Here is a 26,203-nt window from a genome sequence, read left to right on the forward strand (position 1 = left end):
CGACGAGCCTCATTGGTCAAGACACCACACACCGGTTTATATCATTCACATTATCAAAAGGAAAACAACGAAGAGTAGTGAAACAATAATGAATATATGTAAATTAGTAAAAAAAGGGAGAGGATTCTACTTTTGTGCTTAAGAGTTAATTGACCTTTTATGTAGATGATATAACAATTAGGATTTTATGTATTGGCATTTGGCTGTAGAGGCCAACGACACGAAACACAAAACCCTTCCCCTCCTATTTCTCTCTCTCTCTCTCTCTCTCTCTCTCTCTCTCTCTCTCTCTCTCTCTCTCTCTCTCTCTCTCTCTCTCTCTCTCTCTTTATCTCTTTATCTCTTTATCTCTCTTACATATAAATAAAATATAAATATTTTTGATATCTGAAATTACCAATTGTTTCTACAAATTCAAAGATGTCTATATCTTTGTAGCACAAGAGGTTCTGTTACCTGGGGCACCTCTTGTGTGGTAGCTGTACCACGCGACCTCAAGAGTCCACCTCTCTCACTTTCCATAAGTAAACGATTTAATATATCGTTTGAGTTCCCTCGCACGAAATTCCCCTATATTTAAATACGAGATTTGAAAGCGTACGAAACGTGATGGAGATGGGAAGTTTAACGTATACAGATTAGGGGAGTGCGTTCATACACAGAATTGTATGCAAATCTATACATCTTGTACGAATGTCTCGTGTGACCTTTGACTAGAATGTAAAACGTATAACACTCACATACACACACGTACGTACGGTTGAGAGGCGGGACCAAAGAGCCAAAGCTCAGCCCCCGCAAGCACAACTAGGAGAGTACACACACACACACACACACACACACACACACACACACACACACACACACACAATAGAAAACGAATTTCGGGCATCAAAAAAGTCTGTACATAACTGCATAACTTTGTCCCAGAAGCAAGACACGTTGATGGCGCCCTGGAGTGCACACAAACATCCAAGAGTGACGTTGGTTCGATGCTGAATCAACATCATCAATATTACTTCAACGTTCAATCCACGTCGATGACGTTTAATTGAACGCTGAATCGGTGTTGAAATTGACTCTGCTCTTGCCCGGTGCCCACTGGGCATGCGGAGATGAAGTGCCCGAGAACAGAATGATGACAAACGTTGCCTTGTTAGCGAGGCTTAATCACCAACGGATAATTGTTAGCCTTGGAGCTGGGAAATTGTTAGTTTTTGTGCTGGAACAAACAGACGGAACATTCCCAGTGGACCAAACATTCTCAATCAACATGTAATGGAAGGTAAAAATTTAACGTCGTATGAACGTTGTATGAACATTTAATCAACGTCATATGAACGTTTAATCTACGTCGCATGAACGTTTAATTAACGTCATATGAACGTTTAATTAACGTCATATGAACGTTTAATCAACGTCATATGAACGTTTAATCAACGTCGTATGAGCGTTTTAATCAACTTTTCAACAGCGAGCGACCAAAAAAAAAAAGTTTGACTCACCGCGTGTCGTTTGATCAACGTTTGCTCGACGTTGAAACCACGTTGTTGACGTTACTTGATTGTTTACGTCAACGTCGTTTGTCTAGCTTTGCCCCTGGGGGGGGGAGGGGGAGGGGGAGGTGGTTTAACAGGGCAATTGTTCGAGGTGCGTTGAGGCGGGGGGGGGGGGGGGGGGGGGGGACTCGTACATCTTCCTGGTGCGTGGTTGAACTACTCATGAACTGTTAATTACTCATACTTACATGCATGGCGGGTCTGGCATTGGCGAGTGATGACGTCACCTGGCTGTATAGTGCTGTAACACCGGTTAGTGATGTCACCTGGCTGTCTGGTGCTGTAACACTGGTTAGTGACGTCACCTGGCTGTATAGTGCTGTAACACTGGTTAGTGATGTCACCTGGCTGTCTGGAGCTGTAACACTGGTTAGTGACGTCACCTGGCTGTATAGTGCTGTAACACTGGTTAGTGATGTCACCTGGCTGTATAGTGCTGTAACACCGGTTAGTGATGTCACCTGGCTGTATAGTGCTGTAACACTGGTTAGTGACGTCACCTGGCTGTATAGTGCTGTAACACTGGTTAGTGACGTCACCTGGCTGTATAGTGCTGTAACACCGGTTAGTGATGTCACCTGGCTGTCTGGTGCTGTAACACTGGTTAGTGACGTCACCTGGCTGTATAGTGCTGTAACACTGGTTAGTGATGTCACCTGGCTGTCTGGAGCTGTAACACTGGTTAGTGACGTCACCTGGCTGTATAGTGCTGTAACACTGGTTAGTGATGTCACCTGGCTGTCTGGAGCTGTAACACTGGTTAGTGACGTCACCTGGCTGTCTGGTGCTGTAACACTGGTTAGTGACGTCACCTGGCTGTCTGGTGCTGTAACACTGGTTAGTGACGTCACCTGGCTGTCTGGTGCTGTAACACTGGTTAGTGACGTCACCTGGCTGTCTGCTGCTGTAACACTGGTTAGTGACGTCACCTGGCTGTCTGGTGCTGTTTGTGACGTCACCTGGCTGTATGGTGCTGTAACACTGGTTAATGACGTCACCTGGCTGTCTGGTGCTGTAACACTGGTTAGTGACGTCACCTGGTTGTCTGGTGCTGTAACACTGGTTAGTGACGTCACCTGGCTGTCTGCTGCTGTAACACTGGTTAATGACGTCACCTGGCTGTCTGGTGCTGTAACACTGGTTAATGACGTCACCTGGCTGTATGATGCTGTAACACTGGTTAATGACGTCACCTGGCTGTATGATGCTGTAACACTGGTAAATGACGTCACCTGGCTGTCTGGTGCTGTAACACTAGTTAGTGACGTCACCTGGCTGTATGATGCTGTAACACTGGTTAATGACGTCACCTGGCTGTCTGGTGCTGTAACACTGATTAGTGACGTCACCTGGCTGTCTGGTGCTGTAACACTGGTTAGTGACGTCACCTGGCTGTCTGCTGCTGTAACACTGGTTAGTGACATCACCTGGCTGTCTGGTGCTGTAACATTGGTTAGTGACGTCACCTAGCTGTATGGTGCTGTAACACTGGTTAGTGACGTCACCTGGCTGTCTGGTGCTGTAACACTGGTTAGTGACGTCACCTGGCTGTATGGTGCTGTAACACTGGTTAGTGACGTCACCTGTCTGGTGTTGTCACACTGGTTAGTGACGTCACCTGGCTGTCTGGTGTTGTCACACTGGTTAGTGACGTCACCTGGCTGTCTGATGCTGTAACACTGGTTAATGACGTCACCTGGCTGTATGATGCTGTAACACTGGTTAATGACGTCACCTGGCTGTATGGTGCAGTAACATTGGTTAGTGACGTCACCTGGCTGTCTGGTGTTGTCACACTGGTTAGTGACGTCACCTGGCTGTCTGATGCTGTAACACTGGTTAATGACGTCACCTGGCTGTATGATGCTGTAACACTGGTTAATGACGTCACCTGGCTGTATGGTGCAGTAACATTGGTTAGTGACGTCACCTGGCTGTCTGGTGCTGTAACACTAATTAGTGACGTCACCTGGCTGTCTGGTGCTGTAGGTAACGCTGATTAGTGACGTCACCATCATTCGCTAACTACCCCATCAGACACAAACAATAATGTCACAGAAACTTGCTGCCTGGCTGGTCCCGTCAGGCAACGCTGAGTAACGAGGTCAGCAACACTGGCTGACTAGATCTCGCAACCCAGCAGGAAAGAAGTAACAGAGAGGACGTGATCCCAGCATACAAGATACTGAGAGGAATAGACAAGGTGGACAGCCACCGCCTCTTTATGAGGAAGTAGGACGATATATGACACAGGTGGGCGCTGGAAACGCGAGTGAGTCGTATAAATGTAAGGAAATAATGGTATCTTGAGATCTTGAGGTTATCTTGAGATGATTTCGGGGCTTTAGTGTCCCCGCGGCCCGGTCCTCGACCAGGCCTCCACCCCCAGGAAGCAGCCCGTGACAGCTGACTAACACCCAGGTACCTATTTTAGGTGTTAGTATATAATAGTATATAATAGAATAGTATATAATAGAATAATAATAGTACGGATGGGTCAACAGGTCAGAATGGACTGAAAGGAGAAGTTGTGGAAGCCACCTCCATCTACACCTTTAAGGCTACATTTAGCCAAATATTTCGGAAGTCTGAATAGTTAAGTTACATCACAACAGGTATAACAAGCCTATTTAGGCGGGGCATGAAGAGCTAGTCCTCACTCCCCCCCCCCCCCCGTAGTTACTAGCAGGTAAGTATTACTAGGCGAGTGCTAGTAGGTAAATATATACTAGCTGACCGTGTCAGACAAGACTGAGTAATGACAGTCAGCAGCGCTCGCTGACTGTGGCCTCAGGTGACGTCCACTAATGACCCAGGGTAATTACTAGACACCTGGGTGTTGTGTACTAAGACCATACCACATCCCAGCTTCCCAAGCAGCAAAACATGATCCAGTTAACGTTCAGGCAACGTTGGTTCAACGTTGCCTGAACGTTGGTTCAACGTTATAGGCGATTCATCGTTCCATCTGCGTTACTTCCCCAAATTTGCACAATTTCATTCATATCAAGTTGTAAAAAAATAATCCTGATTTTTGGCTTTTAAACTACATAGTAATTTGTGTTACACATATATTAACAAAGACATGGAACTCCTAAAAAGCCAACATATATATATATATATATATATATATATATATATATATATATATATATATATATATATATATATATATATATAATATAATATCCCTGATTACCAGTAAACTCACCCTTAACATTGACAAGTATTAATAATATATACAGAACTCCATATTTTGCTTTCGAATTGGGCACAGAATAAAACAAATATCAAGTCATTATTCGGGTGACTTAAATTTTCGTGGAGAGTTAACGAGAGCGATCTTGATACTCCAGTAATTAAATTTGATTCATTGTTCTTGCGTCTGGCCTTGTCGACGCGCCTGAGTGACTCTCGCAGCTTCCGCGGACTGACGGCCGACACCCCAGAGTTGCTCTACCTCCTACCCTCCACCCCCCCCCCCCCCCACCCCCCTGACAACACCCAAATGCGCTCTTTCTAACACCCAAATGCGCTCTTTACAACACTCAAATGCCCTTTATAACACCTAAATGCGCTCTTTCTAACACTCAGATGCCTTTTACAACACTCAAATGCCCTTTACAACACTCAAATGCTGTTTCTAACACTCAAATGCCCTTTACAACACTCAAATGCTCTTTACAACACTCAAATGCTCTTTACAACACTCAAATGCTCTTTACAACACTCAAATGCTCTTTACAACACTCAAATGCTCTTTACAACACTCAAATGCCCTTTACAACACTCAAATGCCCTTTACAACACTCAAATGCCCTTTACAACACTCGAATGCCCTTTACAACACTCGAATGCCCTTTACAACACTCAAATGCTCTTTACAACACTCAAATGCCCTTTATAACACTCAAATGCCCTTTATAACACTCAAATGCTCAACAACACTCAAATGCGCTCTTTACAACACTCAAATGCGCTCTTTACAACCCTCAAATGCTCTTTACAACACTCAAATGCTCTTTACAACACTCAAATGCCCTTTACAACACTCAAATCCTCTTTTCAGCATCCAGATACGTCATTTAAAGCAACAAAATCCCCCTTTACTGCACCCTAATACACCCTTTACAGCACCAAATAATCCCCCACCCCCCTCTTTACAGCACCCAAATTCCCCTTTCAGAACCCAAATAAATACCCCTTACAACACTCAAATCTCCAAATACCCTATAACCCCCTATCGCTTCTAACCCAACACAAAACACCCTCTCTCCACACTCAACACAAGAAATTTAAGGAAGTATACTCACTGAAAGAAGTAGTTGTGGAAGCCACCTCCATCCACAACTTTAAGGCCAGATTCCACACAGATTTCGAACGTCATAATGGTTAAATTATAGAGTAATAGGTACAAAAAGGTTAGTAGTCATAAATAGGCAAGGACAGCACCCTGTCCTCTCGCCACACCCCACACATATCCCATCCCCCCAATATACCTACACCCCACATAACCCCCCACACCAGGTATGCCGTATTGTATAAAGTGGTTATATTGCGCCTCCCTTAATACGGGCTCACCATAGCCCGTGCTACATGGATATTTCGTTCTGAGTAGCTAAATCTAAAACACCAACAACAACAGCCTCCCTTAAACCTCAACAAAGGGATCAAGACACATCAGGTCCTTCTCCGGAATTCTGTTTTTTTTGCCTCATAGACGTCTTGGATATTTATAGTCGCCATGATGCACAGTCGCAGTCTTGAACCGCGGGATGAGAGATGCTGCGATCATCTATCTTCCTGATTGCTTTTGTTTACCTTTACCGGCAACAACGACACATTATAACGACACCAGGTAAGCGACACATTAGTCCTGGGGAAAGGGGCCTTAATGTGTCGTTTCCCTGGTCGTTGTGATGAATTATAGTTCTTACGCGCCTGAAGGTTGGTTGCCTAGCATGGTGGGGATCAGCTATGTCAAGTCTCTCAACGGGAACGGAACTGAGGAATTTGCTATAGAGCCTAACGGTAGGTCTCTCATCTGTGTGGCAGACGCCCTCACCGTACATGACACTCTCTACAACACACACACACACTTCCATTCGATCCTTTACAACGTCAGTCCTTCGTCAGTACTGGAATTTGCGCACACAAGTTCCTTAATGAGGTCGTTGTATAACTACCCCAGACGGCACTCCAGGAGCCTCAGTATCACCAGAGAGGCCATTAACGACACAACAACGACCACAGTCTTTCCAGGGAGGATGTGAGGCTCACCTTCACGTCGTTGTCATGTTCACCTGTTCTGTGGTGTAGACGACAATGTAATCTAACTCCAAGCGTGCATATGGGTGGGTCAGGAAGGGGGTTATATCTTCATATGATGAATATGTTTGCCTGTCTTCCTTCATGCCTGTCTTCATGTCTGTCTGCCAGCTAGCCAATCGTCTAATAATCTCACCAATCCTCTGGACAGATCAAGGTTAAACGCTAAGAAGTACTGCGAACTGGCAGCGTTCTCCTTGCGGCCCGTTATTGCTGTTTTCGTGTTTTTTGGGGAGTTAGCGGTTCCCAGCCACTGAGGCAGACAGGAGCTCTGGCTGGCTCGCGATTCTGTAGGAGCAACAAACTCTGAAAAGGACAGAGAGAGAGAGAGAGAGAGAGAGAGAGAGAGAGAGAGAGAGAGAGAGAGAGAGAGAGAGAGAGAGAGAGAGAGAGAGAGAGAGAAGGGAAGATGATCTATGAGGAGGAAACTCCAAACTATTACGACTATATAGCACTGAGAAGAGAACAGGAAAAGGATTTGGGATGGGACAGGGGTGATGGAATGGTGGCCAATCATTCTGACGGTCGGGGGGATTGAACGTCGACCTGCACGCAGCGAGACCGTCGCTCTACCGGCCAGCCCACGTGGTTGGAAATTGAGTAGCATACAATTAAGAGGAGAGAGACCGAGGTATATACGACTATACACGTCGAGTCCTCAATAGGCGCTATATAATCATTTCCAGATATAAAAGGCGAACTAACAGCCAGACAACAAAGAAGGACAGACAGACACCAAAAAAAAAAAAATGGGCACAAAAAGAAGAAGCAACGATTCAGGGCCTTGGCCCCCCTCCCCTTCCCCCCATCTCCCCCCCCCCCCCCCCCCCCCCACCACCACCAGAGGTTCAACTAAGGACCGACAAAGACATCAACAGTTACAGCCTCGCTCTTGTGCCAGGTAAGTCCACTACGGGCTCGCCATAGCCCGTGCTACCTGGAATTTTTTGTTCCGAGAAGCTGAATTTATAACAACAACAACAATCTTCAGGCTTTGTCTCCGTCTTTGCTATGTTCTGTACAAGGAGATCTATAACTACATTTTCACTAGATAAGTACAAGGTCTTCTAGTTTAGCCTTAACTAACACGGTGGTACTAGATACTAGCTAATGTCAGCCTTGCGTGCTCCAGCGACCCTAAACAGGACACATGATCCCGATTTACAAAATACTTTGAGGAATTGTCATGATGAACAAGAACAGGCGCTTTGACGTACGCGGGACAGGATTTGCAAACACATTAATTACCCAGGTAAACCGCAGGGATATGTCGAGTTATGTCAATTAGTAATAATAATAGATTATTATTTATTGGAGTACGATAATAGAGTGGAACAGGATAGTAAAGTGGTGGAAGCAGACACCCCGCACATCTCTATTTGGATAGGACAGATTTCAAACGGTTCTGTATACTTGTCCACTGAAGGTCTGGCGGTGGGACTCTCACCCACACACACACACACACACACACACACACACACACGCACACACACACACACACACACACACACACACACACACACACACACACAAATGCCGCTAAATGCGCTAAACACAGATGCCGAAGAAATACAAGAAAATTCACTTTCGCAAACAGAGTGGTAGACGGTTGGAACAAGTTAGGTGAGAAGGTGGTTGAGGCCAAGACCGTCAGTAGTTTCAAAGCGTTATATGACAAAGAGTGCTGGGAAGACGGGACACCACGAGCGTAGCTCTCATCCTGTAACTACCCTTAGGTAATTTTACTTAGGTAATTACACACACACACACACACACACACACACACACACACACACACACACACACACACACACACACATATATATACACACACACATTGAATTCATGGGTATTGAAAGAGTGTGCAGAAGCACTTTGCTTGCCACTCTCCATAGTGTATAGTAGGTCACTGGAGACGGGAGACCTACCAGAAATATGGAAGACGGCTAATACAGTTCCAATATACAAAAAGGGTGACAGACAAGAGGCACTGGACTACAGGCCAGTGTCCTTGACTTGTATGAAGAAAATGATGGAGAAGGTGATGGAGAAGAGAGAAAACCTAGTAACACATCTGGAGAGAAGGGACTTCGTGACAACCCATCAACATCGGTTCAATGAGGGTAAACCCACATAAAAATAATATCATCAGCGGTGTATGAGAGGCTGGCTAACAACAGAACTGCGTTCAAAAACTTGTCTGAGGAATCCTTCGGAACATTGTATACCACGTATGTAAGACCAATCCTGACGTATGTGGCCTTTTTCTTTTTTCTAAACTTTTTCCAGCTTCGTCTTGTACCTTGTCAAGCACAAGACGAAGCTGGAAAAAGTTTAAGGTACCACTAGACTAGAATTAGTCTCTAGCCACTAGTCTCAGAATTAAGAGGCATGAGTTACGAGGAAAGGCTGCGTGAATTGCACATCACATCGCTATAAGACAGAAGAGCTTGGGGAGACATGATCACCACATAAATTTTAGAATTCACAGGGTAGATAAGGATGGATTATTTAACATAGATGGTAATCGCACAAGGGGACACAGGTGGAAGCCGAGTACCCAAATGAGCCACAGAGACATTAGAAAGAACTTGTTTAGTGTCAGAGTAGTTAACAAATGGAATGCATTAAGCAATGATGTGGTGGAGGCTGACTCCATATACAGTTTAAAATGTAGATATGACAGAGCTCAGTAGGCTCAGGAATCTGTACACCAGTTGATGGTTGAGAGGCTGGACCGAAGAACCGAAGCTCAACTCCAGGAAGTACAACTAGGCAAATACACTCACATTCTCTCTCTCTGTCTCTCTCTCTCTCTCTCTCTCTCTCTCTCTCTCTCTCTCTCTCTCTCTCTCTCTCTCTCTCTCTCTCTCTCTCTCTCCGTCGGTAACCTTCTCCATCAGGGAAGAAGGCAAAGGGTATATCACTTAAGATATAAACACACAGTAGAACTCAATATGTAAAGTATCCCTCCCTTTACCTGCTTGAGATTTTCAACACACACACAATACGGGAAGTCCGACAAGTGGCCTGCCTGTCTGTCTGTCTCTCTCTATCACACGTGCACCTGTCTCTCTATCATGCGTGCACCTGTCTCTATCATTAGTGCATCTGGAGTGCCAGCCATACCTGTCTATTCAAGTCGTGAAGAAAATGGATTAATGTTGACATCAATCGCGTGTGTGGGTGACGAGGACAGTGTTTGCCTTGCTGCTGTTGTGCATCTGTTGCTTCAGCGGCTTTTATGGCCTTGTGTAGGTGTTTTGACAACTTTTGTGGCCGTGTTTGCGTTCCGTGGCAGCCGTTATCGGCCTGTGTGTTTGTAGTGATTGCTTCTATGATTGTGTGTGTGTGTGTGTGTTTGCTGCGATTGTTCTTGTTTTGTTTTGTTTCATGGGTGGATATAAATAGGAGCTGCCTCGTATGGGCCAGTAGAAGCTGCCTCGTATGGGCCAATAAATGAGCTGCCACGTATAAGCCAATAGGAGCTCCCTCGTATGGACCAATAAATGAGCAGCCTCGTATAAGCCAATAGGAGCAGCCTCGTATCAGCCTATCGGAGCTGCCTCGTATCAGCCTATCGGAGCTGCCTCGCATGGACCATTAGGAGCAGCCTCGTATGGGCCAATGGAAGCCACAAGGTGCCAGCAGAGAGCCGTGCATGCGTGCGTGCGTGTACCCGCGTGTACGGGCGGGGAAGGTTACCCTAGCAGCCTTCAGCCTTCAAAAGAAAAACTAGTCCAGCTGGGCAGACCTCCGGCATTACTTTTACCTTCGTGGAGGTGATGACCGTATGTTGGCTGAGGTGCCTCAGGGGGGTTAAGGGTGCCTCTGGGTGGTTAAGGGTGCCTCTGGGTGGTTAAGGATGCCTCAGGGGGGTTACGGGTGGTTACGGGTGGTTAAGGGTGCCTCTGGGTGGTTAAGGGTGCCTCAGGGTGGTTAAGGGTGCCTCTGGGTGGTTAAGGGTGCCTCAAAGAGCTGTAGAGGTACCTCCAAGGTGCTCTGAGTTGCATGTAACGAGTGAGGAGTGCTTCCAAGGGTACATTAAGGTGCCTTGGAAGGGAGGAGTGGAAAGCACTGTGAGTGGGGGGGCGGGAGTGCCTCTGGGGGAGTTTGGTGGTGCTTGTGAGGGGTGTGCAGTTGTCTGCTGGCATTGATTGTCATTGTTGTCATTGATTGTCATTGTTGTCATTGCCAGTACTATTGTTGTCATTGCCAGTACTGTTGTCATTGCCAGTACTGTTGTCATTGCTAGTACTGTTGTCATTGCCAGTACTATTGTCATTGCCAGTACTGTTGTCATTGCCAGTACTGTTGTCATTGCCAGTACTGTTGTTGTTGCCACTGAAGTGTATATGTATATTACAGTAAGTGTATATTACATAAACTGTGTAAGGTACCTGCAGACCAGATGGATATCTTCTGCTATGGAAAGTCTGCATGTAAGTTATTTGTCAAATAACGTTATTTGACGTTATCAAGTTATCGACGTTATCAAGTTATTTGACGTTGTCAAGTAATCAAGTTATCGACGTTGTCAAGTTATTTGTCGAACTTTGCTTCTCACCAGTGTGTGCGCAGCCCGCTCTTCAATTTTGCCTAAAGGGAAAAATAACTTCCCTGGAAACACAACCGTAATTGACTCTATTTTCTGCTTGTTACAACTTTTAATAAAGTTGTTACGTCTTGGCTTAACGTGTTTTTGACGTATTAGAACGTTGTTACAACTTGTTATATTGGTTCTTATAACTTGTTAGGTGTTAAATCTTGTTCGAACGTTGTAGCAACGTCGTAGTTTCGCTGTGTGTTTGGCGGGTTAAGATGAAACTATGAACATGAATCCCAAATTATCGGTGATATTGCAGTACAAGATTTGTAGATACACGTAACTTAAGCATCATCTAGATGCAGCTGAGTTTTCTAGCTCGTTTGACTAACGTGGTAATTGATGGGTTGATATAGCACTGTCTTCTCGTCTAGTCTTATGGCAGGATGCTGGGACGCCCATCAGTTGGAGGGTCCATCTGGGGGATTATCTTGCCCTCCGGCACGCCAACGTGAGACTAAATAATAAATCTTTATTTATAGGAATATATCTTTATCCCTTTGCCTCTTGAGACAAGCAGCGAACAATCATCTAGAGAGACGACCCGAGACGACTCAGTGGGTCGTCTCTCAGTGGAGAGACGACCATATCCCAGTCTCATATCCCAGTCTCTCAGTGGAGAGACGACCCCACTGAGGCTCGGTGAGGCGGTCGAGAGAGTCCTGTGAGGCGGATGAGGACAGGGAGGAATCATCTACCTAGGCACTTGCCTCTGGGGTTAATTCGAACATATTATCGTAGTAGATGTCACAGTAATGGGAAAGATTACCCAGTTTGGTCCCAGTAATCTTAGTGAGGAAAGGTGTCTCTAGGGAGATTGAAAATTAATATAATTTGTCATTCCTTGTAAAAGCGGGGGAAGGATGAGGCTCGAACCCTGACCCGTCAGTAACCAACGCCGGACAGAGAACTGTCACCGTGCAAAGTTTTGTGCCGCTAGCCACCAGCGTCTGGCCGTAAACCTCGAACCAGCAGACAAACAACTCGGGGCCAAATTAAAAATTAAAAAAACATTCTCATTTGAAGGTATAGATTTGTTGAACTAATCCACAAGGCTCGACCCCTGCCTTTGAACAGCTTGTTGACAGAGCCCGGGGTGCATTGGCAGGAATTGTGTAAAACCCCGGTTTGTGTCTCGGAGAGGCTGCAGGATCCGTGTGAGGGGCAGTAGCACTCCCGGTTGCAATTATTTTTACCATGTCGTGGTATAGTCGACTAAGACGCGCCTGGGATCACCCCCTGGGCGTAAGTTCGAACCCTCATCACAGCCTCTGTGGATTTGTTCATTTGATGCCGCATGCTACTGTTATTTCTGTGTGTACAGTATATAGATTTATTATGCATTTATTAAAAAACTGTAAATTCCACACACTAAATAGCCACATTTTGAAGGCATTAATTATTTTAATTAATTTAATTAATTTTAATTTAATATATTTATATTAATTTGAAGGCATGCTTATTAAATTTGTTTCTGCAATTTGTTATATTACCATTTGTTTTAAGCAATATTACTCTTTGCCAGAACACTTTGTCATTAATAATATTATTTAGAAAATCAGTTGGATAAATGCAAGGATTCGAACCAGTGTCATGTTAAACACCAGACACGCGTTTTGTACCCACTGGGCCCATGACCGGACAAAAACTATTCAACTGGGACTCAACTGAGTCCCTAAGAAAGACTGGAAGCCGTAACTGGTGCCACAATTAGGCTTTTACCAATAACCCGCCTGCACTCTACTTTGAGTAATAAGGTCCTGCACCAAATGCTTCCTCCAGTACACATGTAAACCCCAATACCATGAATTACCAAAGCATTATCATTATTTTATTTTTTTTTTTTTGTAAATAGTTGACATTGAAAATGTAATTATTTATTTTTTGTCTCTTCTATCCATTGAAGGGTATGTAAGACTCTACATATCTCATTAGAATATAAAGTTTCTTAAAGTTTCTTAAAGTTAAGGTAAGAATTTAAGTTCGCGAGTGTGTTGGGGTCAGTGTGTGGGTGGTTGAGTGAGATAGAAGTTAGTGTGTGGATGGTTGAGTGAGATGGGAGTCAGTACGTGAGTTATGGGGGGTGAGTGTGTGGATGGTTGAGTGAGATGAGAGTCAGTACGTGAGTTATGGGGGGTGAGTGAGTGTGTGGGTGGGTGAGTGAGTGAGGATGTAGGGTAGAGTAAGCTAGATCATGACCACAACAACCTTGGTACAGATCTTGCCCGTTCATGGCATATAAAAGCCTGATTCGTGACCTTTGCCAGAGCCACTGAATTTCTCTCTCTCCATATTCCAGCACTAAGATATGCACGACTCGCTGTTGCACATTAGAACTGGCGAATGCTTGCATGGTTGTATATGGCCGAGCTGGAACTCCTCTTTTACACACACACTTCAACTCAGACACTGAAAACATCATTGTGGTAAAGTTTCAGTTTGGGTAGATTGCGTGAGTTTAGATTAAGTTAGGTTAGATAAAGTTGTTACACTGCATTTAATTAAGTTAGGAGCCAATCAATTTAATGATGTTTATATGTTTATATATGGCTTATAGCTGGTTTATATGGCTTATAGCTATTAGACTTCCTCCTCCTGGTATCCACTTAGTGTGTCATGAAGCCTTCCACACTGTATAATGTCAACAGTCTATGCCCGATGAATGCCTCCCTTCCCCTGCTGGAAGCGTGAAGCCTCGCTTCATGCAGGTCGCCGTTCGATCCCCGCGACCGCTCAAGTGTTTCGGCATTATTTCTTCCTGCCGTCTGATCCCAGTTCCTTGTTCTCATATCCCAGCTCCTTGTTTTCATATCCCAGCTCCTTGTTCTCAAATCCCAGCTCCTTGTTCTCATATCCCAGCTCCTTGTTCTCATATCCCAGCTCCTTGTTCTCATATCCCAGCTCTTTGTTCTCAAATTCCAGCTCCTTGTTCTCAAATTCCAGCTCCTTGTTCTCAAATCCCAGCTCCTTGTTTTCATGTCCCAACTCCTTGTTCTCATATCCCAGCTCCTTGTCCTCAAATTCCAGCTCCTTGTCCTCATATCCCAGCTCCTTGTTCTCAAATCCCAGCTCCTTGTTCTCATATCCCAGCTCCTTGTTCTCATATCCCAGCTCCTTGTTCTCATATCCCAGCTCCTTGTTCTCATATCCCAGCTCCTTGTTCTCATATCCCAGCTCCTTGTTCTCATATCCCAGCTCCTTGTTCTCATATCCCAGCTCCTTGTTTTCATATCCCAGCTCCTTGTTCTCATATCCCAGCTCCTTGTTCTCATATCCCAGCTCCTTGTTCTCATATCCCAGCTCTTTGTTCTCATATCCCAGCTCCTTGTTCTCACATCCCAGCTCCTTGTCCTCAAATGCCAGCTCTTTGTTCTCATATCCCAGCTCCTTGTCCTCAAATCCCAGCTCCTTGTTCTCAAATCCCAGCTCCTTGTTCTCAAATCCCAGCTCCTTGTCCTCAAATCCCAGCTCCTTGTCCTCAAATCCCAGCTCCTTGTCCTCATATCCCAGCTCCATGTCCTCTGAGGGCCTCCACCCTGCCCCCCCCCCCACCCCTGAGTGCCTCTACTCTAAGAGTGCCTTCACACACTAACCTTGTGACAGTTCTCCCCCAACCCGGTGAGTGCCTTCATGCGTTCACTCCCTGGACCAATTTGCTTCCCACAAGCAACGGCCAGGAACACCCCCAAGATGTCCAGGACCCCCGACGAACGGTTCCCTTCACTAAGCAAGGACGGACTCGTTCAGGCGCGCGGCAAGAACGAGTGTGTGTGCGAGCTCGGGTCCTCCGACGCACGCCCAAAAGTAAACAAAACAAATCCCCTAAAAAAACGCGCCAGACGTCGATCAGAACGCGTCCGGGAGGTGGTGGTGGTGGTGGTGGGGCTAGTTGATTTCTGGGTAGTGGTGGTCTGGGTGATTGTGGTAGCGTTTGTGTTTAGTCGAGCCATAGTGGTGGTGGTTGGTCGACTTGTGCTATTGTGGTGGTCCAGGACCGGGTTTCAGCCAGTATGTGTGTGTCCACTTGCGAAACCTGTACATCTCTCCTTATGATCGTTTTAGTGATTGTTTACGAGCTTCGAAAATTATGAACCCAAAGTTATTGTTGTTAAAGACAACTTCGGATCGCGTGAACTTTGTTATAACTACAAACTAAGTCGCTGTGATTGAGGAGAGATGTACAGGTTTCGTAAGAGGGCACGAACAGTAACGCAAAACCGAATCAAGGCGATGGTCAACAGACATCAACAGATGTGAAATAAAGCCAATCTAGATTGTATTTATATTTCAAAAGACCAGCAACATTATTATTTTCATACTTTTGTATCTGTATATCTCGCGATGTATTAAATTTGTAGGACTGGTGTTGTTAGTGGTGAACGCTCCCTGTGAAACACGGTAAAAATTGCCTAAGCTGCTCTATTGTCCTTTTGGGGTGTATTTTCATATCTTTCTTGAACCTGAACACAACTTTGGCTGCATCTGTTTGTAATTGTCATGGTGTATAAATGGTTCAGTAACCTCTGAAATTCATTGAAATTCTGGATAAAAAAGTATTCACTGTGTGTGTGTGTGTGTGTGTACTCACCTAGTTGTGTTTGCGGGGGTTGAGCTCTGGCTCTTTGGCTCTTTGTGTGTGTGTGTGTGTGTGTGTGTGTGTGTGTGTGTGTGTGTGTGTGTGTGTGTGTGTGTGTGTGTGTGAAAAAATAGTAGTAACAGTTGATTGACAGTTGAGAGGCAGGCCGAAAGAGCAGAGCTCAACCCCCTCAAGCGCAACTAGGTGAATACAACTAAGTGAATACACACACGCGCGCGCGCGCGCACTCCTTATATACAATCTTGAGAAAATCAGAATGTCCTTCTCGCCAATCTTACACCAGTGAATTTGCATTTCAGGAAGACCATATCCCACAGAAACCATATCCCAGATAAAACCATGTCCCAAAGTGACCATTTCCAACAGACGAAATCCCAGAGACTATATATCACAAACTATATCCCAGAGACTATATATCAGAGACTAAATCCCACAGAACCTATCCCAGAGAGAACCTATCCCAGAGAGTTGGGGAATGTTTATACATTCTTTAACATGATGTATATGCACTGTATATATATATATATATATATATATATATATATATATATATATATATATATATATATATATATATATATATATATATATGCGAACAAGCCTGAATGGTCCCCAGGACATATGCAACTGAAAACTCACACCCCAGAAGTGACTCGAACCCATACTCCCAGAAGCAACGCATCTGGTATGTACAAGACGCCTTAATCCACTTGACCATCACGACCGGACATAATGAGGTGATAGCCGAGGCTATTTGAACCACCCCACCGCCGGCACTCGGATAGTTATCTTGGGCATAGCATTTTACCAAATCACCTCATTCTTTGGGGCAACACGTGAGGAACACAAATGCGAACAAGCCTGAATGGTCCCCAGGACATATGCAACTGAAAACTCACACCCCAGAAGTGACTCGAACCCATACTCCCAGAAGCAACGCATCTGGTATGTACAAGACGCCTTAATCCACTTGACCATCACGACCGGACATAATGAGGTGATAGCCGAGGCTATTTGAACCACCCCACCGCCGGCACTCGGATAGTTATCTTGGGCATAGCATTTTACCAAATCACCTCATTCTTTGGGGCAACACGTGAGGAACACAAATGCGAACAAGCCTGAATGGTCCCCAGGACATATGCAACTGAAAACTCACACCCCAGAAGTGACTCGAACCCATACTCCCAGAAGCAACGCATCTGGTATGTACAAGACGCCTTAATCCACTTGACCATCACGACCGGACATAATGAGGTGATAGCCGAGGCTATTTGAACCACCCCACCGCCGGCACTCGGATAGTTATCTTGGGCATAGCATTTTACCAAATCACCTCATTCTTTGGGGCAACACGTGAGGAACACAAATGCGAACAAGCCTGAATGGTCCCCAGGACATATGCAACTGAAAACTCACACCCCAGAAGTGACTCGAACCCATACTCCCAGAAGCAACGCATCTGGTATGTACAAGACGCCTTAATCCACTTGACCATCACGACCGGACATAATGAGGTGATAGCCGAGGCTATTTGAACCACCCCACCGCCGGCACTCGGATAGTTATCTTGGGCATAGCATTTTACCAAATCACCTCATTCTTTGGGGCAACACGTGAGGAACACAAATGCGAACAAGCCTGAATGGTCCCCAGGACATATGCAACTGAAAACTCACACCCCAGAAGTGACTCGAACCCATACTCCCAGAAGCAACGCATCTGGTATGTACAAGACGCCTTAATCCACTTGACCATCACGACCGGACATAATGAGGTGATAGCCGAGGCTATATGAACCACCCCACCGCCGGCACTCGGATAGTTATCTTGGGCATAGCATTTTACCAAATCACCTCATTCTTTGGGGCAACACGTGAGGAACACAAATGCGAACAAGCCTGAATGGTCCCCAGGACATATGCAACTGAAAACTCACACCCCAGAAGTGACTCGAACCCATACTCCCAGAAGCAACGCATCTGGTATGTACAAGACGCCTTAATCCACTTGACCATCACGACCGGACATAATGAGGTGATAGCCGAGGCTATTTGAACCACCCCACCGCCGGCACTCGGATAGTTATCTTGGGCATAGCATTTTACCAAATCACCTCATTCTTTGGGGCAACACGTGAGGAACACAAATGCGAACAAGCCTGAATGGTCCCCAGGACATATGCAACTGAAAACTCACACCCCAGAAGTGACTCGAACCCATACTCCCAGAAGCAACGCATCTGGTATGTACAAGACGCCTTAATCCACTTGACCATCACGACCGGACATAATGAGGTGATAGCCGAGGCTATTTGAACCACCCCACCGCCGGCACTCGGATAGTTATCTTGGGCATAGCATTTTACCAAATCACCTCATTCTTTGGGGCAACACGTGAGGAACACAAATGCGAACAAGCCTGAATGGTCCCCAGGACATATGCAACTGAAAACTCACACCCCAGAAGTGACTCGAACCCATACTCCCAGAAGCAACGCATCTGGTATGTACAAGACGCCTTAATCCACTTGACCATCACGACCGGACATAATGAGGTGATAGCCGAGGCTATTTGAACCACCCCACCGCCGGCACTCGGATAGTTATCTTGGGCATAGCATTTTACCAAATCACCTCATTCTTTGGGGCAACACGTGAGGAACACAAATGCGAACAAGCCTGAATGGTCCCCAGGACATATGCAACTGAAAACTCACACCCCAGAAGTGACTCGAACCCATACTCCCAGAAGCAACGCATCTGGTATGTACAAGACGCCTTAATCCACTTGACCATCACGACCGGACATAATGAGGTGATAGCCGAGGCTATTTGAACCACCCCACCGCCGGCACTCGGATAGTTATCTTGGGCATAGCATTTTACCAAATCACCTCATTCTTTGGGGCAACACGTGAGGAACACAAATGCGAACAAGCCTGAATGGTCCCCAGGACATATGCAACTGAAAACTCACACCCCAGAAGTGACTCGAACCCATACTCCCAGAAGCAACGCATCTGGTATGTACAAGACGCCTTAATCCACTTGACCATCACGACCGGACATAATGAGGTGATAGCCGAGGCTATTTGAACCACCCCACCGCCGGCACTCGGAAAGTTATCTTGGGCATAGCATTTTACCAAATCACCTCATTCTAAGAATGAGGTGATTTGGTAAAATGCTATGCCCAAGATAACTATCCGAGTGCCGGCGGTGGGGTGGTTCAAATAGCCTCGGCTATCACCTCATTATGTCCGGTCGTGATGGTCAAGTGGATTAAGGCGTCTTGTACATACCAGATGCGTTGCTTCTGGGAGTATGGGTTCGAGTCACTTCTGGGGTGTGAGTTTTCAGTTGCATATGTCCTGGGGACCATTCAGGCTTGTTCGCATTTGTGTTCCTCACGTGTTGCCCCAAAGAATGAGGTGATTTGGTAAAATGCTATGCCCAAGATAACTATCCGAGTGCCGGCGGTGGGGTGGTTCAAATAGCCTCGGCTATCACCTCATTATGTCCGGTCGTGATGGTCAAGTGGATTAAGGCGTCTTGTACATACCAGATGCGTTGCTTCTGGGAGTATGGGTTCGAGTCACTTCTGGGGTGTGAGTTTTCAGTTGCATATGTCCTGGGGACCATTCAGGCTTGTTCGCATTTGTGTTCCTCACGTGTTGCCCCAAAGAATGAGGTGATTTGGTAAAATGCTATGCCCAAGATAACTATCCGAGTGCCGGCGGTGGGGTGGTTCAAATAGCCTCGGCTATCACCTCATTATGTCCGGTCGTGATGGTCAAGTGGATTAAGGCGTCTTGTACATACCAGATGCGTTGCTTCTGGGAGTATGGGTTCGAGTCACTTCTGGGGTGTGAGTTTTCAGTTGCATATGTCCTGGGGACCATTCAGGCTTGTTCGCATTTGTGTTCCTCACGTGTTGCCCCAAAGAATGAGGTGATTTGGTAAAATGCTATGCCCAAGATAACTATCCGAGTGCCGGCGGTGGGGTGGTTCAAATAGCCTCGGCTATCACCTCATTATGTCCGGTCGTGATGGTCAAGTGGATTAAGGCGTCTTGTACATACCAGATGCGTTGCTTCTGGGAGTATGGGTTCGAGTCACTTCTGGGGTGTGAGTTTTCAGTTGCATATGTCCTGGGGACCATTCAGGCTTGTTCGCATTTGTGTTCCTCACGTGTTGCCCCAAAGAATGAGGTGATTTGGTAAAATGCTATGCCCAAGATAACTATCCGAGTGCCGGCGGTGGGGTGGTTCAAATAGCCTCGGCTATCACCTCATTATGTCCGGTCGTGATGGTCAAGTGGATTAAGGCGTCTTGTACATACCAGATGCGTTGCTTCTGGGAGTATGGGTTCGAGTCACTTCTGGGGTGTGAGTTTTCAGTTGCATATGTCCTGGGGACCATTCAGGCTTGTTCGCATTTGTGTTCCTCACGTGTTGCCCCAAAGAATGAGGTGATTTGGTAAAATGCTATGCCCAAGATAACTATCCGAGTGCCGGCGGTGGGGTGGTTCAAATAGCCTCGGCTATCACCTCATTATGTCCGGTCGTGATGGTCAAGTGGATTAAGGCGTCTTGTACATACCAGATGCGTTGCTTCTGGGAGTATGGGTTCGAGTCACTTCTGGGGTGTGAGTTTTCAGTTGCATATGTCCTGGGGACCATTCAGGCTTGTTCGCATTTGTGTTCCTCACGTGTTGCCCCAAAGAATGAGGTGATTTGGTAAAATGCTATGCCCAAGATAACTATCCGAGTGCCGGCGGTGGGGTGGTTCAAATAGCCTCGGCTATCACCTCATTATGTCCGGTCGTGATGGTCAAGTGGATTAAGGCGTCTTGTACATACCAGATGCGTTGCTTCTGGGAGTATGGGTTCGAGTCACTTCTGGGGTGTGAGTTTTCAGTTGCATATGTCCTGGGGACCATTCAGGCTTGTTCGCATTTGTGTTCCTCACGTGTTGCCCCAAAGAATGAGGTGATTTGGTAAAATGCTATGCCCAAGATAACTATCCGAGTGCCGGCGGTGGGGTGGTTCAAATAGCCTCGGCTATCACCTCATTATGTCCGGTCGTGATGGTCAAGTGGATTAAGGCGTCTTGTACATACCAGATGCGTTGCTTCTGGGAGTATGGGTTCGAGTCACTTCTGGGGTGTGAGTTTTCAGTTGCATATGTCCTGGGGACCATTCAGGCTTGTTCGCATTTGTGTTCCTCACGTGTTGCCCCAAAGAATGAGGTGATTTGGTAAAATGCTATGCCCAAGATAACTATCCGAGTGCCGGCGGTGGGGTGGTTCAAATAGCCTCGGCTATCACCTCATTATGTCCGGTCGTGATGGTCAAGTGGATTAAGGCGTCTTGTACATACCAGATGCGTTGCTTCTGGGAGTATGGGTTCGAGTCACTTCTGGGGTGTGAGTTTTCAGTTGCATATGTCCTGGGGACCATTCAGGCTTGTTCGCATTTGTGTTCCTCACGTGTTGCCCCAAAGAATGAGGTGATTTGGTAAAATGCTATGCCCAAGATAACTATCCGAGTGCCGGCGGTGGGGTGGTTCAAATAGCCTCGGCTATCACCTCATTATGTCCGGTCGTGATGGTCAAGTGGATTAAGGCGTCTTGTACATACCAGATGCGTTGCTTCTGGGAGTATGGGTTCGAGTCACTTCTGGGGTGTGAGTTTTCAGTTATATATATATATATATATATATTCCATTTACCTGAGCTCTAAGAGTCTCTTTTTACACTATACCTCCGTATGATAACCAAAATTATCAAAGTGCATTTTGGCTTCACGTGTCTGGTGATGGACAGATTTTAATTAATTTTCGCTACTAATATGGTCATTGATGGGTTGGATTGGTCGGTGTTTTCTTGAGTAGTCTTAAGACAGGAGGATGCATGCGGTGCGTCCAATCAGACAGTCCAGTCAGACAGTCCAGTGAGACGGTCCAGTGAGACAGGGAGCAGCTGGCTTCTGTCTCAAGCAACAACAACTTGCCCCCCCCCCCCCCGTCACCCCCCGTCGCTACAAGATAAAATATTCAACGTTTTAGAGACAGTTATTTTTTCATTACATAGTACTTTGAATTAAACCTAGAATATAGTGTGTACCTCATCATACGCGAACTAAATGTAACGTAAACAATCGTTCACGGGCTCTGAAGAATACTGAGCAAACTGTAAACCAATTGATATGGACAGGTAAGGGTATATACTCAATAGGTATACTTGAGTTATGTTTTAATGAAGGAATATATTGTTTATATTCAAGTCTTGAGTATATATATATATCCGGGTAGCGTTACTGAGTGTGAAATGTTGGATATATCCGGATTACGTTATGTAATGGAAGCATAAATTCAGGTTATGGTAAAATTAGCTCAATAATTTTATTATTTGTAAAAATATCATATAAACTGTCCCTTGTACCGGTGTGGTAACGCACACTCCATTGCATCTCGCTAGAGAATTGGTCAGGGTTCGAGTCCTGGCGCCAGGGGGCACTTAATCTTTCCTCTTCACCCAGCAGTAATTGAGTATCTGGCAGTTAAGCGATTGTTGTCATGTTGTGTTCCAGGGAAAACGGAAGAGGTAAGCCTTACCATGAGCTATGTGAAGGTGAACCATCTCAACCTGCTTAAACACACACACACACACACACACACACACACACACACACACACACACACACACACACACACACACACACACACACACACACACACATTATTAGAATGCATTAGGAAGTGATGTGGTGGAGGCTGACTCCATACACAGTTTCAAGTGTAGATATGATAAGAGCCCAATAGGCTCAGGAACCTGTACACCTGTGTATTGACGGTTGAGAGGCGGGACCAAAGAGCCAGAGCTCAACCCCCGCAAGCACAACTAGGTGAGTACAACTAGGTGAGTACACACACACCACATATATATATATATATATATATATATATATATATATATATATATATATATATATATATATATATATATAATTTCCTCTTGGTGATTGTACGCTTTCATATATTCGTGTCCAACATACGTCAGTATATGTGGCATGTATGACTGGAGACCAAGGACGACTGGATATTAATACTCTACAACACAGAGGTACTAAACGACTGTAGCAGCTACAGGAAACTTCAAATTCTTGAGGCCGTGCGCGTCAAGGGGGAGGAAATCCCTCTGTACATAGCTTTTCCAGTTGGATCCAGCCCCATCCTGGAACATTCCAGCAGGTTCCTGCCCCCATCCTGGAACATTCCAGCAGGTTCCTGCCCCCATCCTGGAACATTCCAGCAGGTTCCTGGCCCCATCCTGAAACATTCCAGCAGATTCCTGCCCCCATCCTGAAACATTCCAGCAGGTTCCTGCCCCCATCCTGGAAGATTCCAACAGATTCCTGCCCCCATCCTGAAACATTCCAACAGATTCCTGCCCCCATCCTGAAACATTCTAGCAGGTTCCTACCCCCATCCTGGAACATTCCAGCAGGTTCCCGCCCCCATCCTGGAAGATTCCAGCAGGTTCCTACCCCATCCTGGAAGATTCCAGCAGGTTCCTGCCCCCATCCTGGAACATTCCAGCAGGTTCCTGCCCCCATCCTGGAACATTCCAGCAGGTTCCTGCCCCCATCCTGGAAGATTAAAGCAGGTTCCTGCCCCCATCCTGGAACATTCCAGCAGGTTCCTGCCCCCATCCTGGAACATTTCAGCAGGTTCCTGCCCCCATCCTGGAAGATTAAAGCAGGTTCCTGCCCCCATCCTGAAACATTCCAGCAGGTTCCTGCCCCCATCCTGGAACATTCCAGCAGGTTCCTGCCCCCATCCTGGAACATTCCAGCAGGTTCCTGCCCCCATCCTGGAACATTCCTGCAGATTCCTGTCCCATCCTGGAAGATTCCAGCAGGTTCCTGCCCCATCCTGGAAGATTCCAGCAGGTTCCTGCCCCATCCTGGAAGATCCAGCAGGTTCCTGCCCCCATCCTGGAAGATTCCAACAGGTTCCATACCCACCCTTAAACACCACCACTACTGGTGAACAAAAAGTAGCCACTACGAGTAAGGTTCAAGAGTGAACACGATCTCAACAGATCCTGTTCACTAAATACCTGCACGCAGTTCTCTTTGTCTTAATGAGACAACAGTTATCAACCTGAAAATTGTGTTATCATGGTTGACCATTATATACGTAATCCAACCTGAACACAAGGGTCCAGACCGAAGATAACGTCACCATCATTCCCAGGATTGTTATCAAATTCGTAGATAACTCTTTTGTGCCCTATGTAGATATAAGATAATCCTTATAAGCATTCATGAAAAGATAGTTGATATGTAGTTCAACTTGGTGTTCAATCAGGTCAAAAATAAGATATCCTGTTGAAATATACTGACAACAATAACATGAAAGCATGATTTATGAACCCTGATGGTCAAAAAAACGGGAGTACGATGAAAATAGGGAATTCCTCGATGGGATACAAAGAGTTTGAGATTTTCAGTGCAGTCCATCACACAGGATTTGATGGACTACACTGCCAGAATCTGTATAGTAGACGAAGGAAGAGTCACACCCCATGTAAACTATAGAACCAAACATTGACCGATACGCTGTGTGTAATAGTAGCTTTAGGTATTGTAAATACTAGCTCTATAAATCCATTATGTTAACTCACTTTGTAGGTATGTACTTTACCTGAATACACATTTGATTTGATTTGAACTCACACCAGCCCGTGATGGAAAAGGCCATAGGTCACCAGGCACAAAGATGAGAAACAAATGAGGGTGTAAGATATATAGAGGGAAGATATATAGAGGGAAGAGAACTGATGAGGCAGAGCCTCTACAAGGGACCGAGGAGTGGCTATTTAAGAATAAGAATAATATGCGCCCCCCTCCCCCCAACAATGATACCCCCCTCCCCCAACAATGAGACCCCCTCCCCCAACAATGAATCCCCCTTCCCCCCCCTAACAGTGAGGGGCGCCCTCCTCCCCAACAGTGATGCCATAGACTACCAAATAGATAGCTATTTCCTGAACATCTTTTCAAGGTTGAATATCAGGTCGTTCCAGCCTATCTGGTGGTCTGAGGGACGGAAAATATGGTGGGGATTACCTAAGGGGAGGTTGGGGGAAGGGGGGGGGAATGTATATGGGTAAGGGAAGGGGACGAGGTAGGAAATTCCAGTTTTGCAGCAGGATGCTGCTTGTGGAAACTTTTTCCTTATTGAGACTCCTACATAACTCGGTCGATAGAGCTTCGGTGTCACACACTTGGGGTCCACGGTTCGAGTCTCCTATAGCCCAGGTGAATGGGATGAGGTAGGGAATGGGCGATAGGGAAGGGGTGGAAAGAAATTGGAATGGGGGGAAAGATATTTGTTGAAAGGTGCTGGGATGAGCACCACTGACACCATCTGTGTCACCATCACCACCGAGAGAGTGAGTGAGAGAGAGAGAGAGAGAGAGAGAGAGAGAGAGAGAGAGAGAGAGAGAGAGAGAGAGAGAGAGAGAGAGAGAGAGAGAGAGAGAGAGAGAGAGAGGGAGAGAGAGAGAGACATAATTGAGACACTTCCACTGGATGGTCAACAGTCCTGTACAAAGCTTTATCGCGCCACAAACAGCCATAAAAGCTTAAGCGTTGAACAGCGACGACGACCTCTAGTGACCTGTGAAGCCTTTTAGGCATTTTAATGGCAAATGTGTGTGTGTGTACGACCCGCCAGGCCCTATCACGACACCCCCCCCCCCCTCTTCTTTTGTTGACGGAAGGTGGGTGATATCTGGTAAAGGTATTAGGCTATTTGATCCCCTATTGTCGGGGACAGGAAGCCTTTTATAATGGGGAGAGGGGAGGGGGAGATCCAAGATCTATCTTGTGCCAAATCCGGCACAAGATAGCCGACCAAGTGTTCGAATCCTCCCCATGATTCCTAAAGATTTTCTCGCTATATGTATATATATGTATTGTGTTAAGATGTATTAGCTCATTACGGGCAATTCATGCCCGCGCCACTTCTTGGGTGGCTTAATCTTCATCCATCAATCAGATCTGATTGCGACATACAAAATACTCATCAACATAGATAT

General features: G+C 45.9%; 2 protein-coding genes across 3 annotated transcripts in view; one reads left to right on the top strand and one right to left on the bottom strand.

Annotated features, from left to right (window-relative positions):
- LOC123769779 (uncharacterized) overlaps window positions 1–26,203 on the bottom strand; it is a 48,826-nt gene that overhangs the window by 19,288 nt on the left and 3,335 nt on the right. The gene's annotated exons all lie outside the window — the stretch shown is intronic.
- On the top strand, window positions 1,752–3,029 carry LOC138350427 (uncharacterized). The gene has a single exon (XM_069301064.1). The coding sequence runs from the start codon at window positions 1,752–1,754 to the stop codon at window positions 3,027–3,029; it is 1,278 nt and encodes a 425-aa protein (XP_069157165.1).

Source organism: Procambarus clarkii, chromosome 45, assembly GCF_040958095.1.
Source record: "Procambarus clarkii isolate CNS0578487 chromosome 45, FALCON_Pclarkii_2.0, whole genome shotgun sequence".
Classification (NCBI taxonomy): domain Eukaryota; kingdom Metazoa; phylum Arthropoda; class Malacostraca; order Decapoda; family Cambaridae; genus Procambarus; species Procambarus clarkii.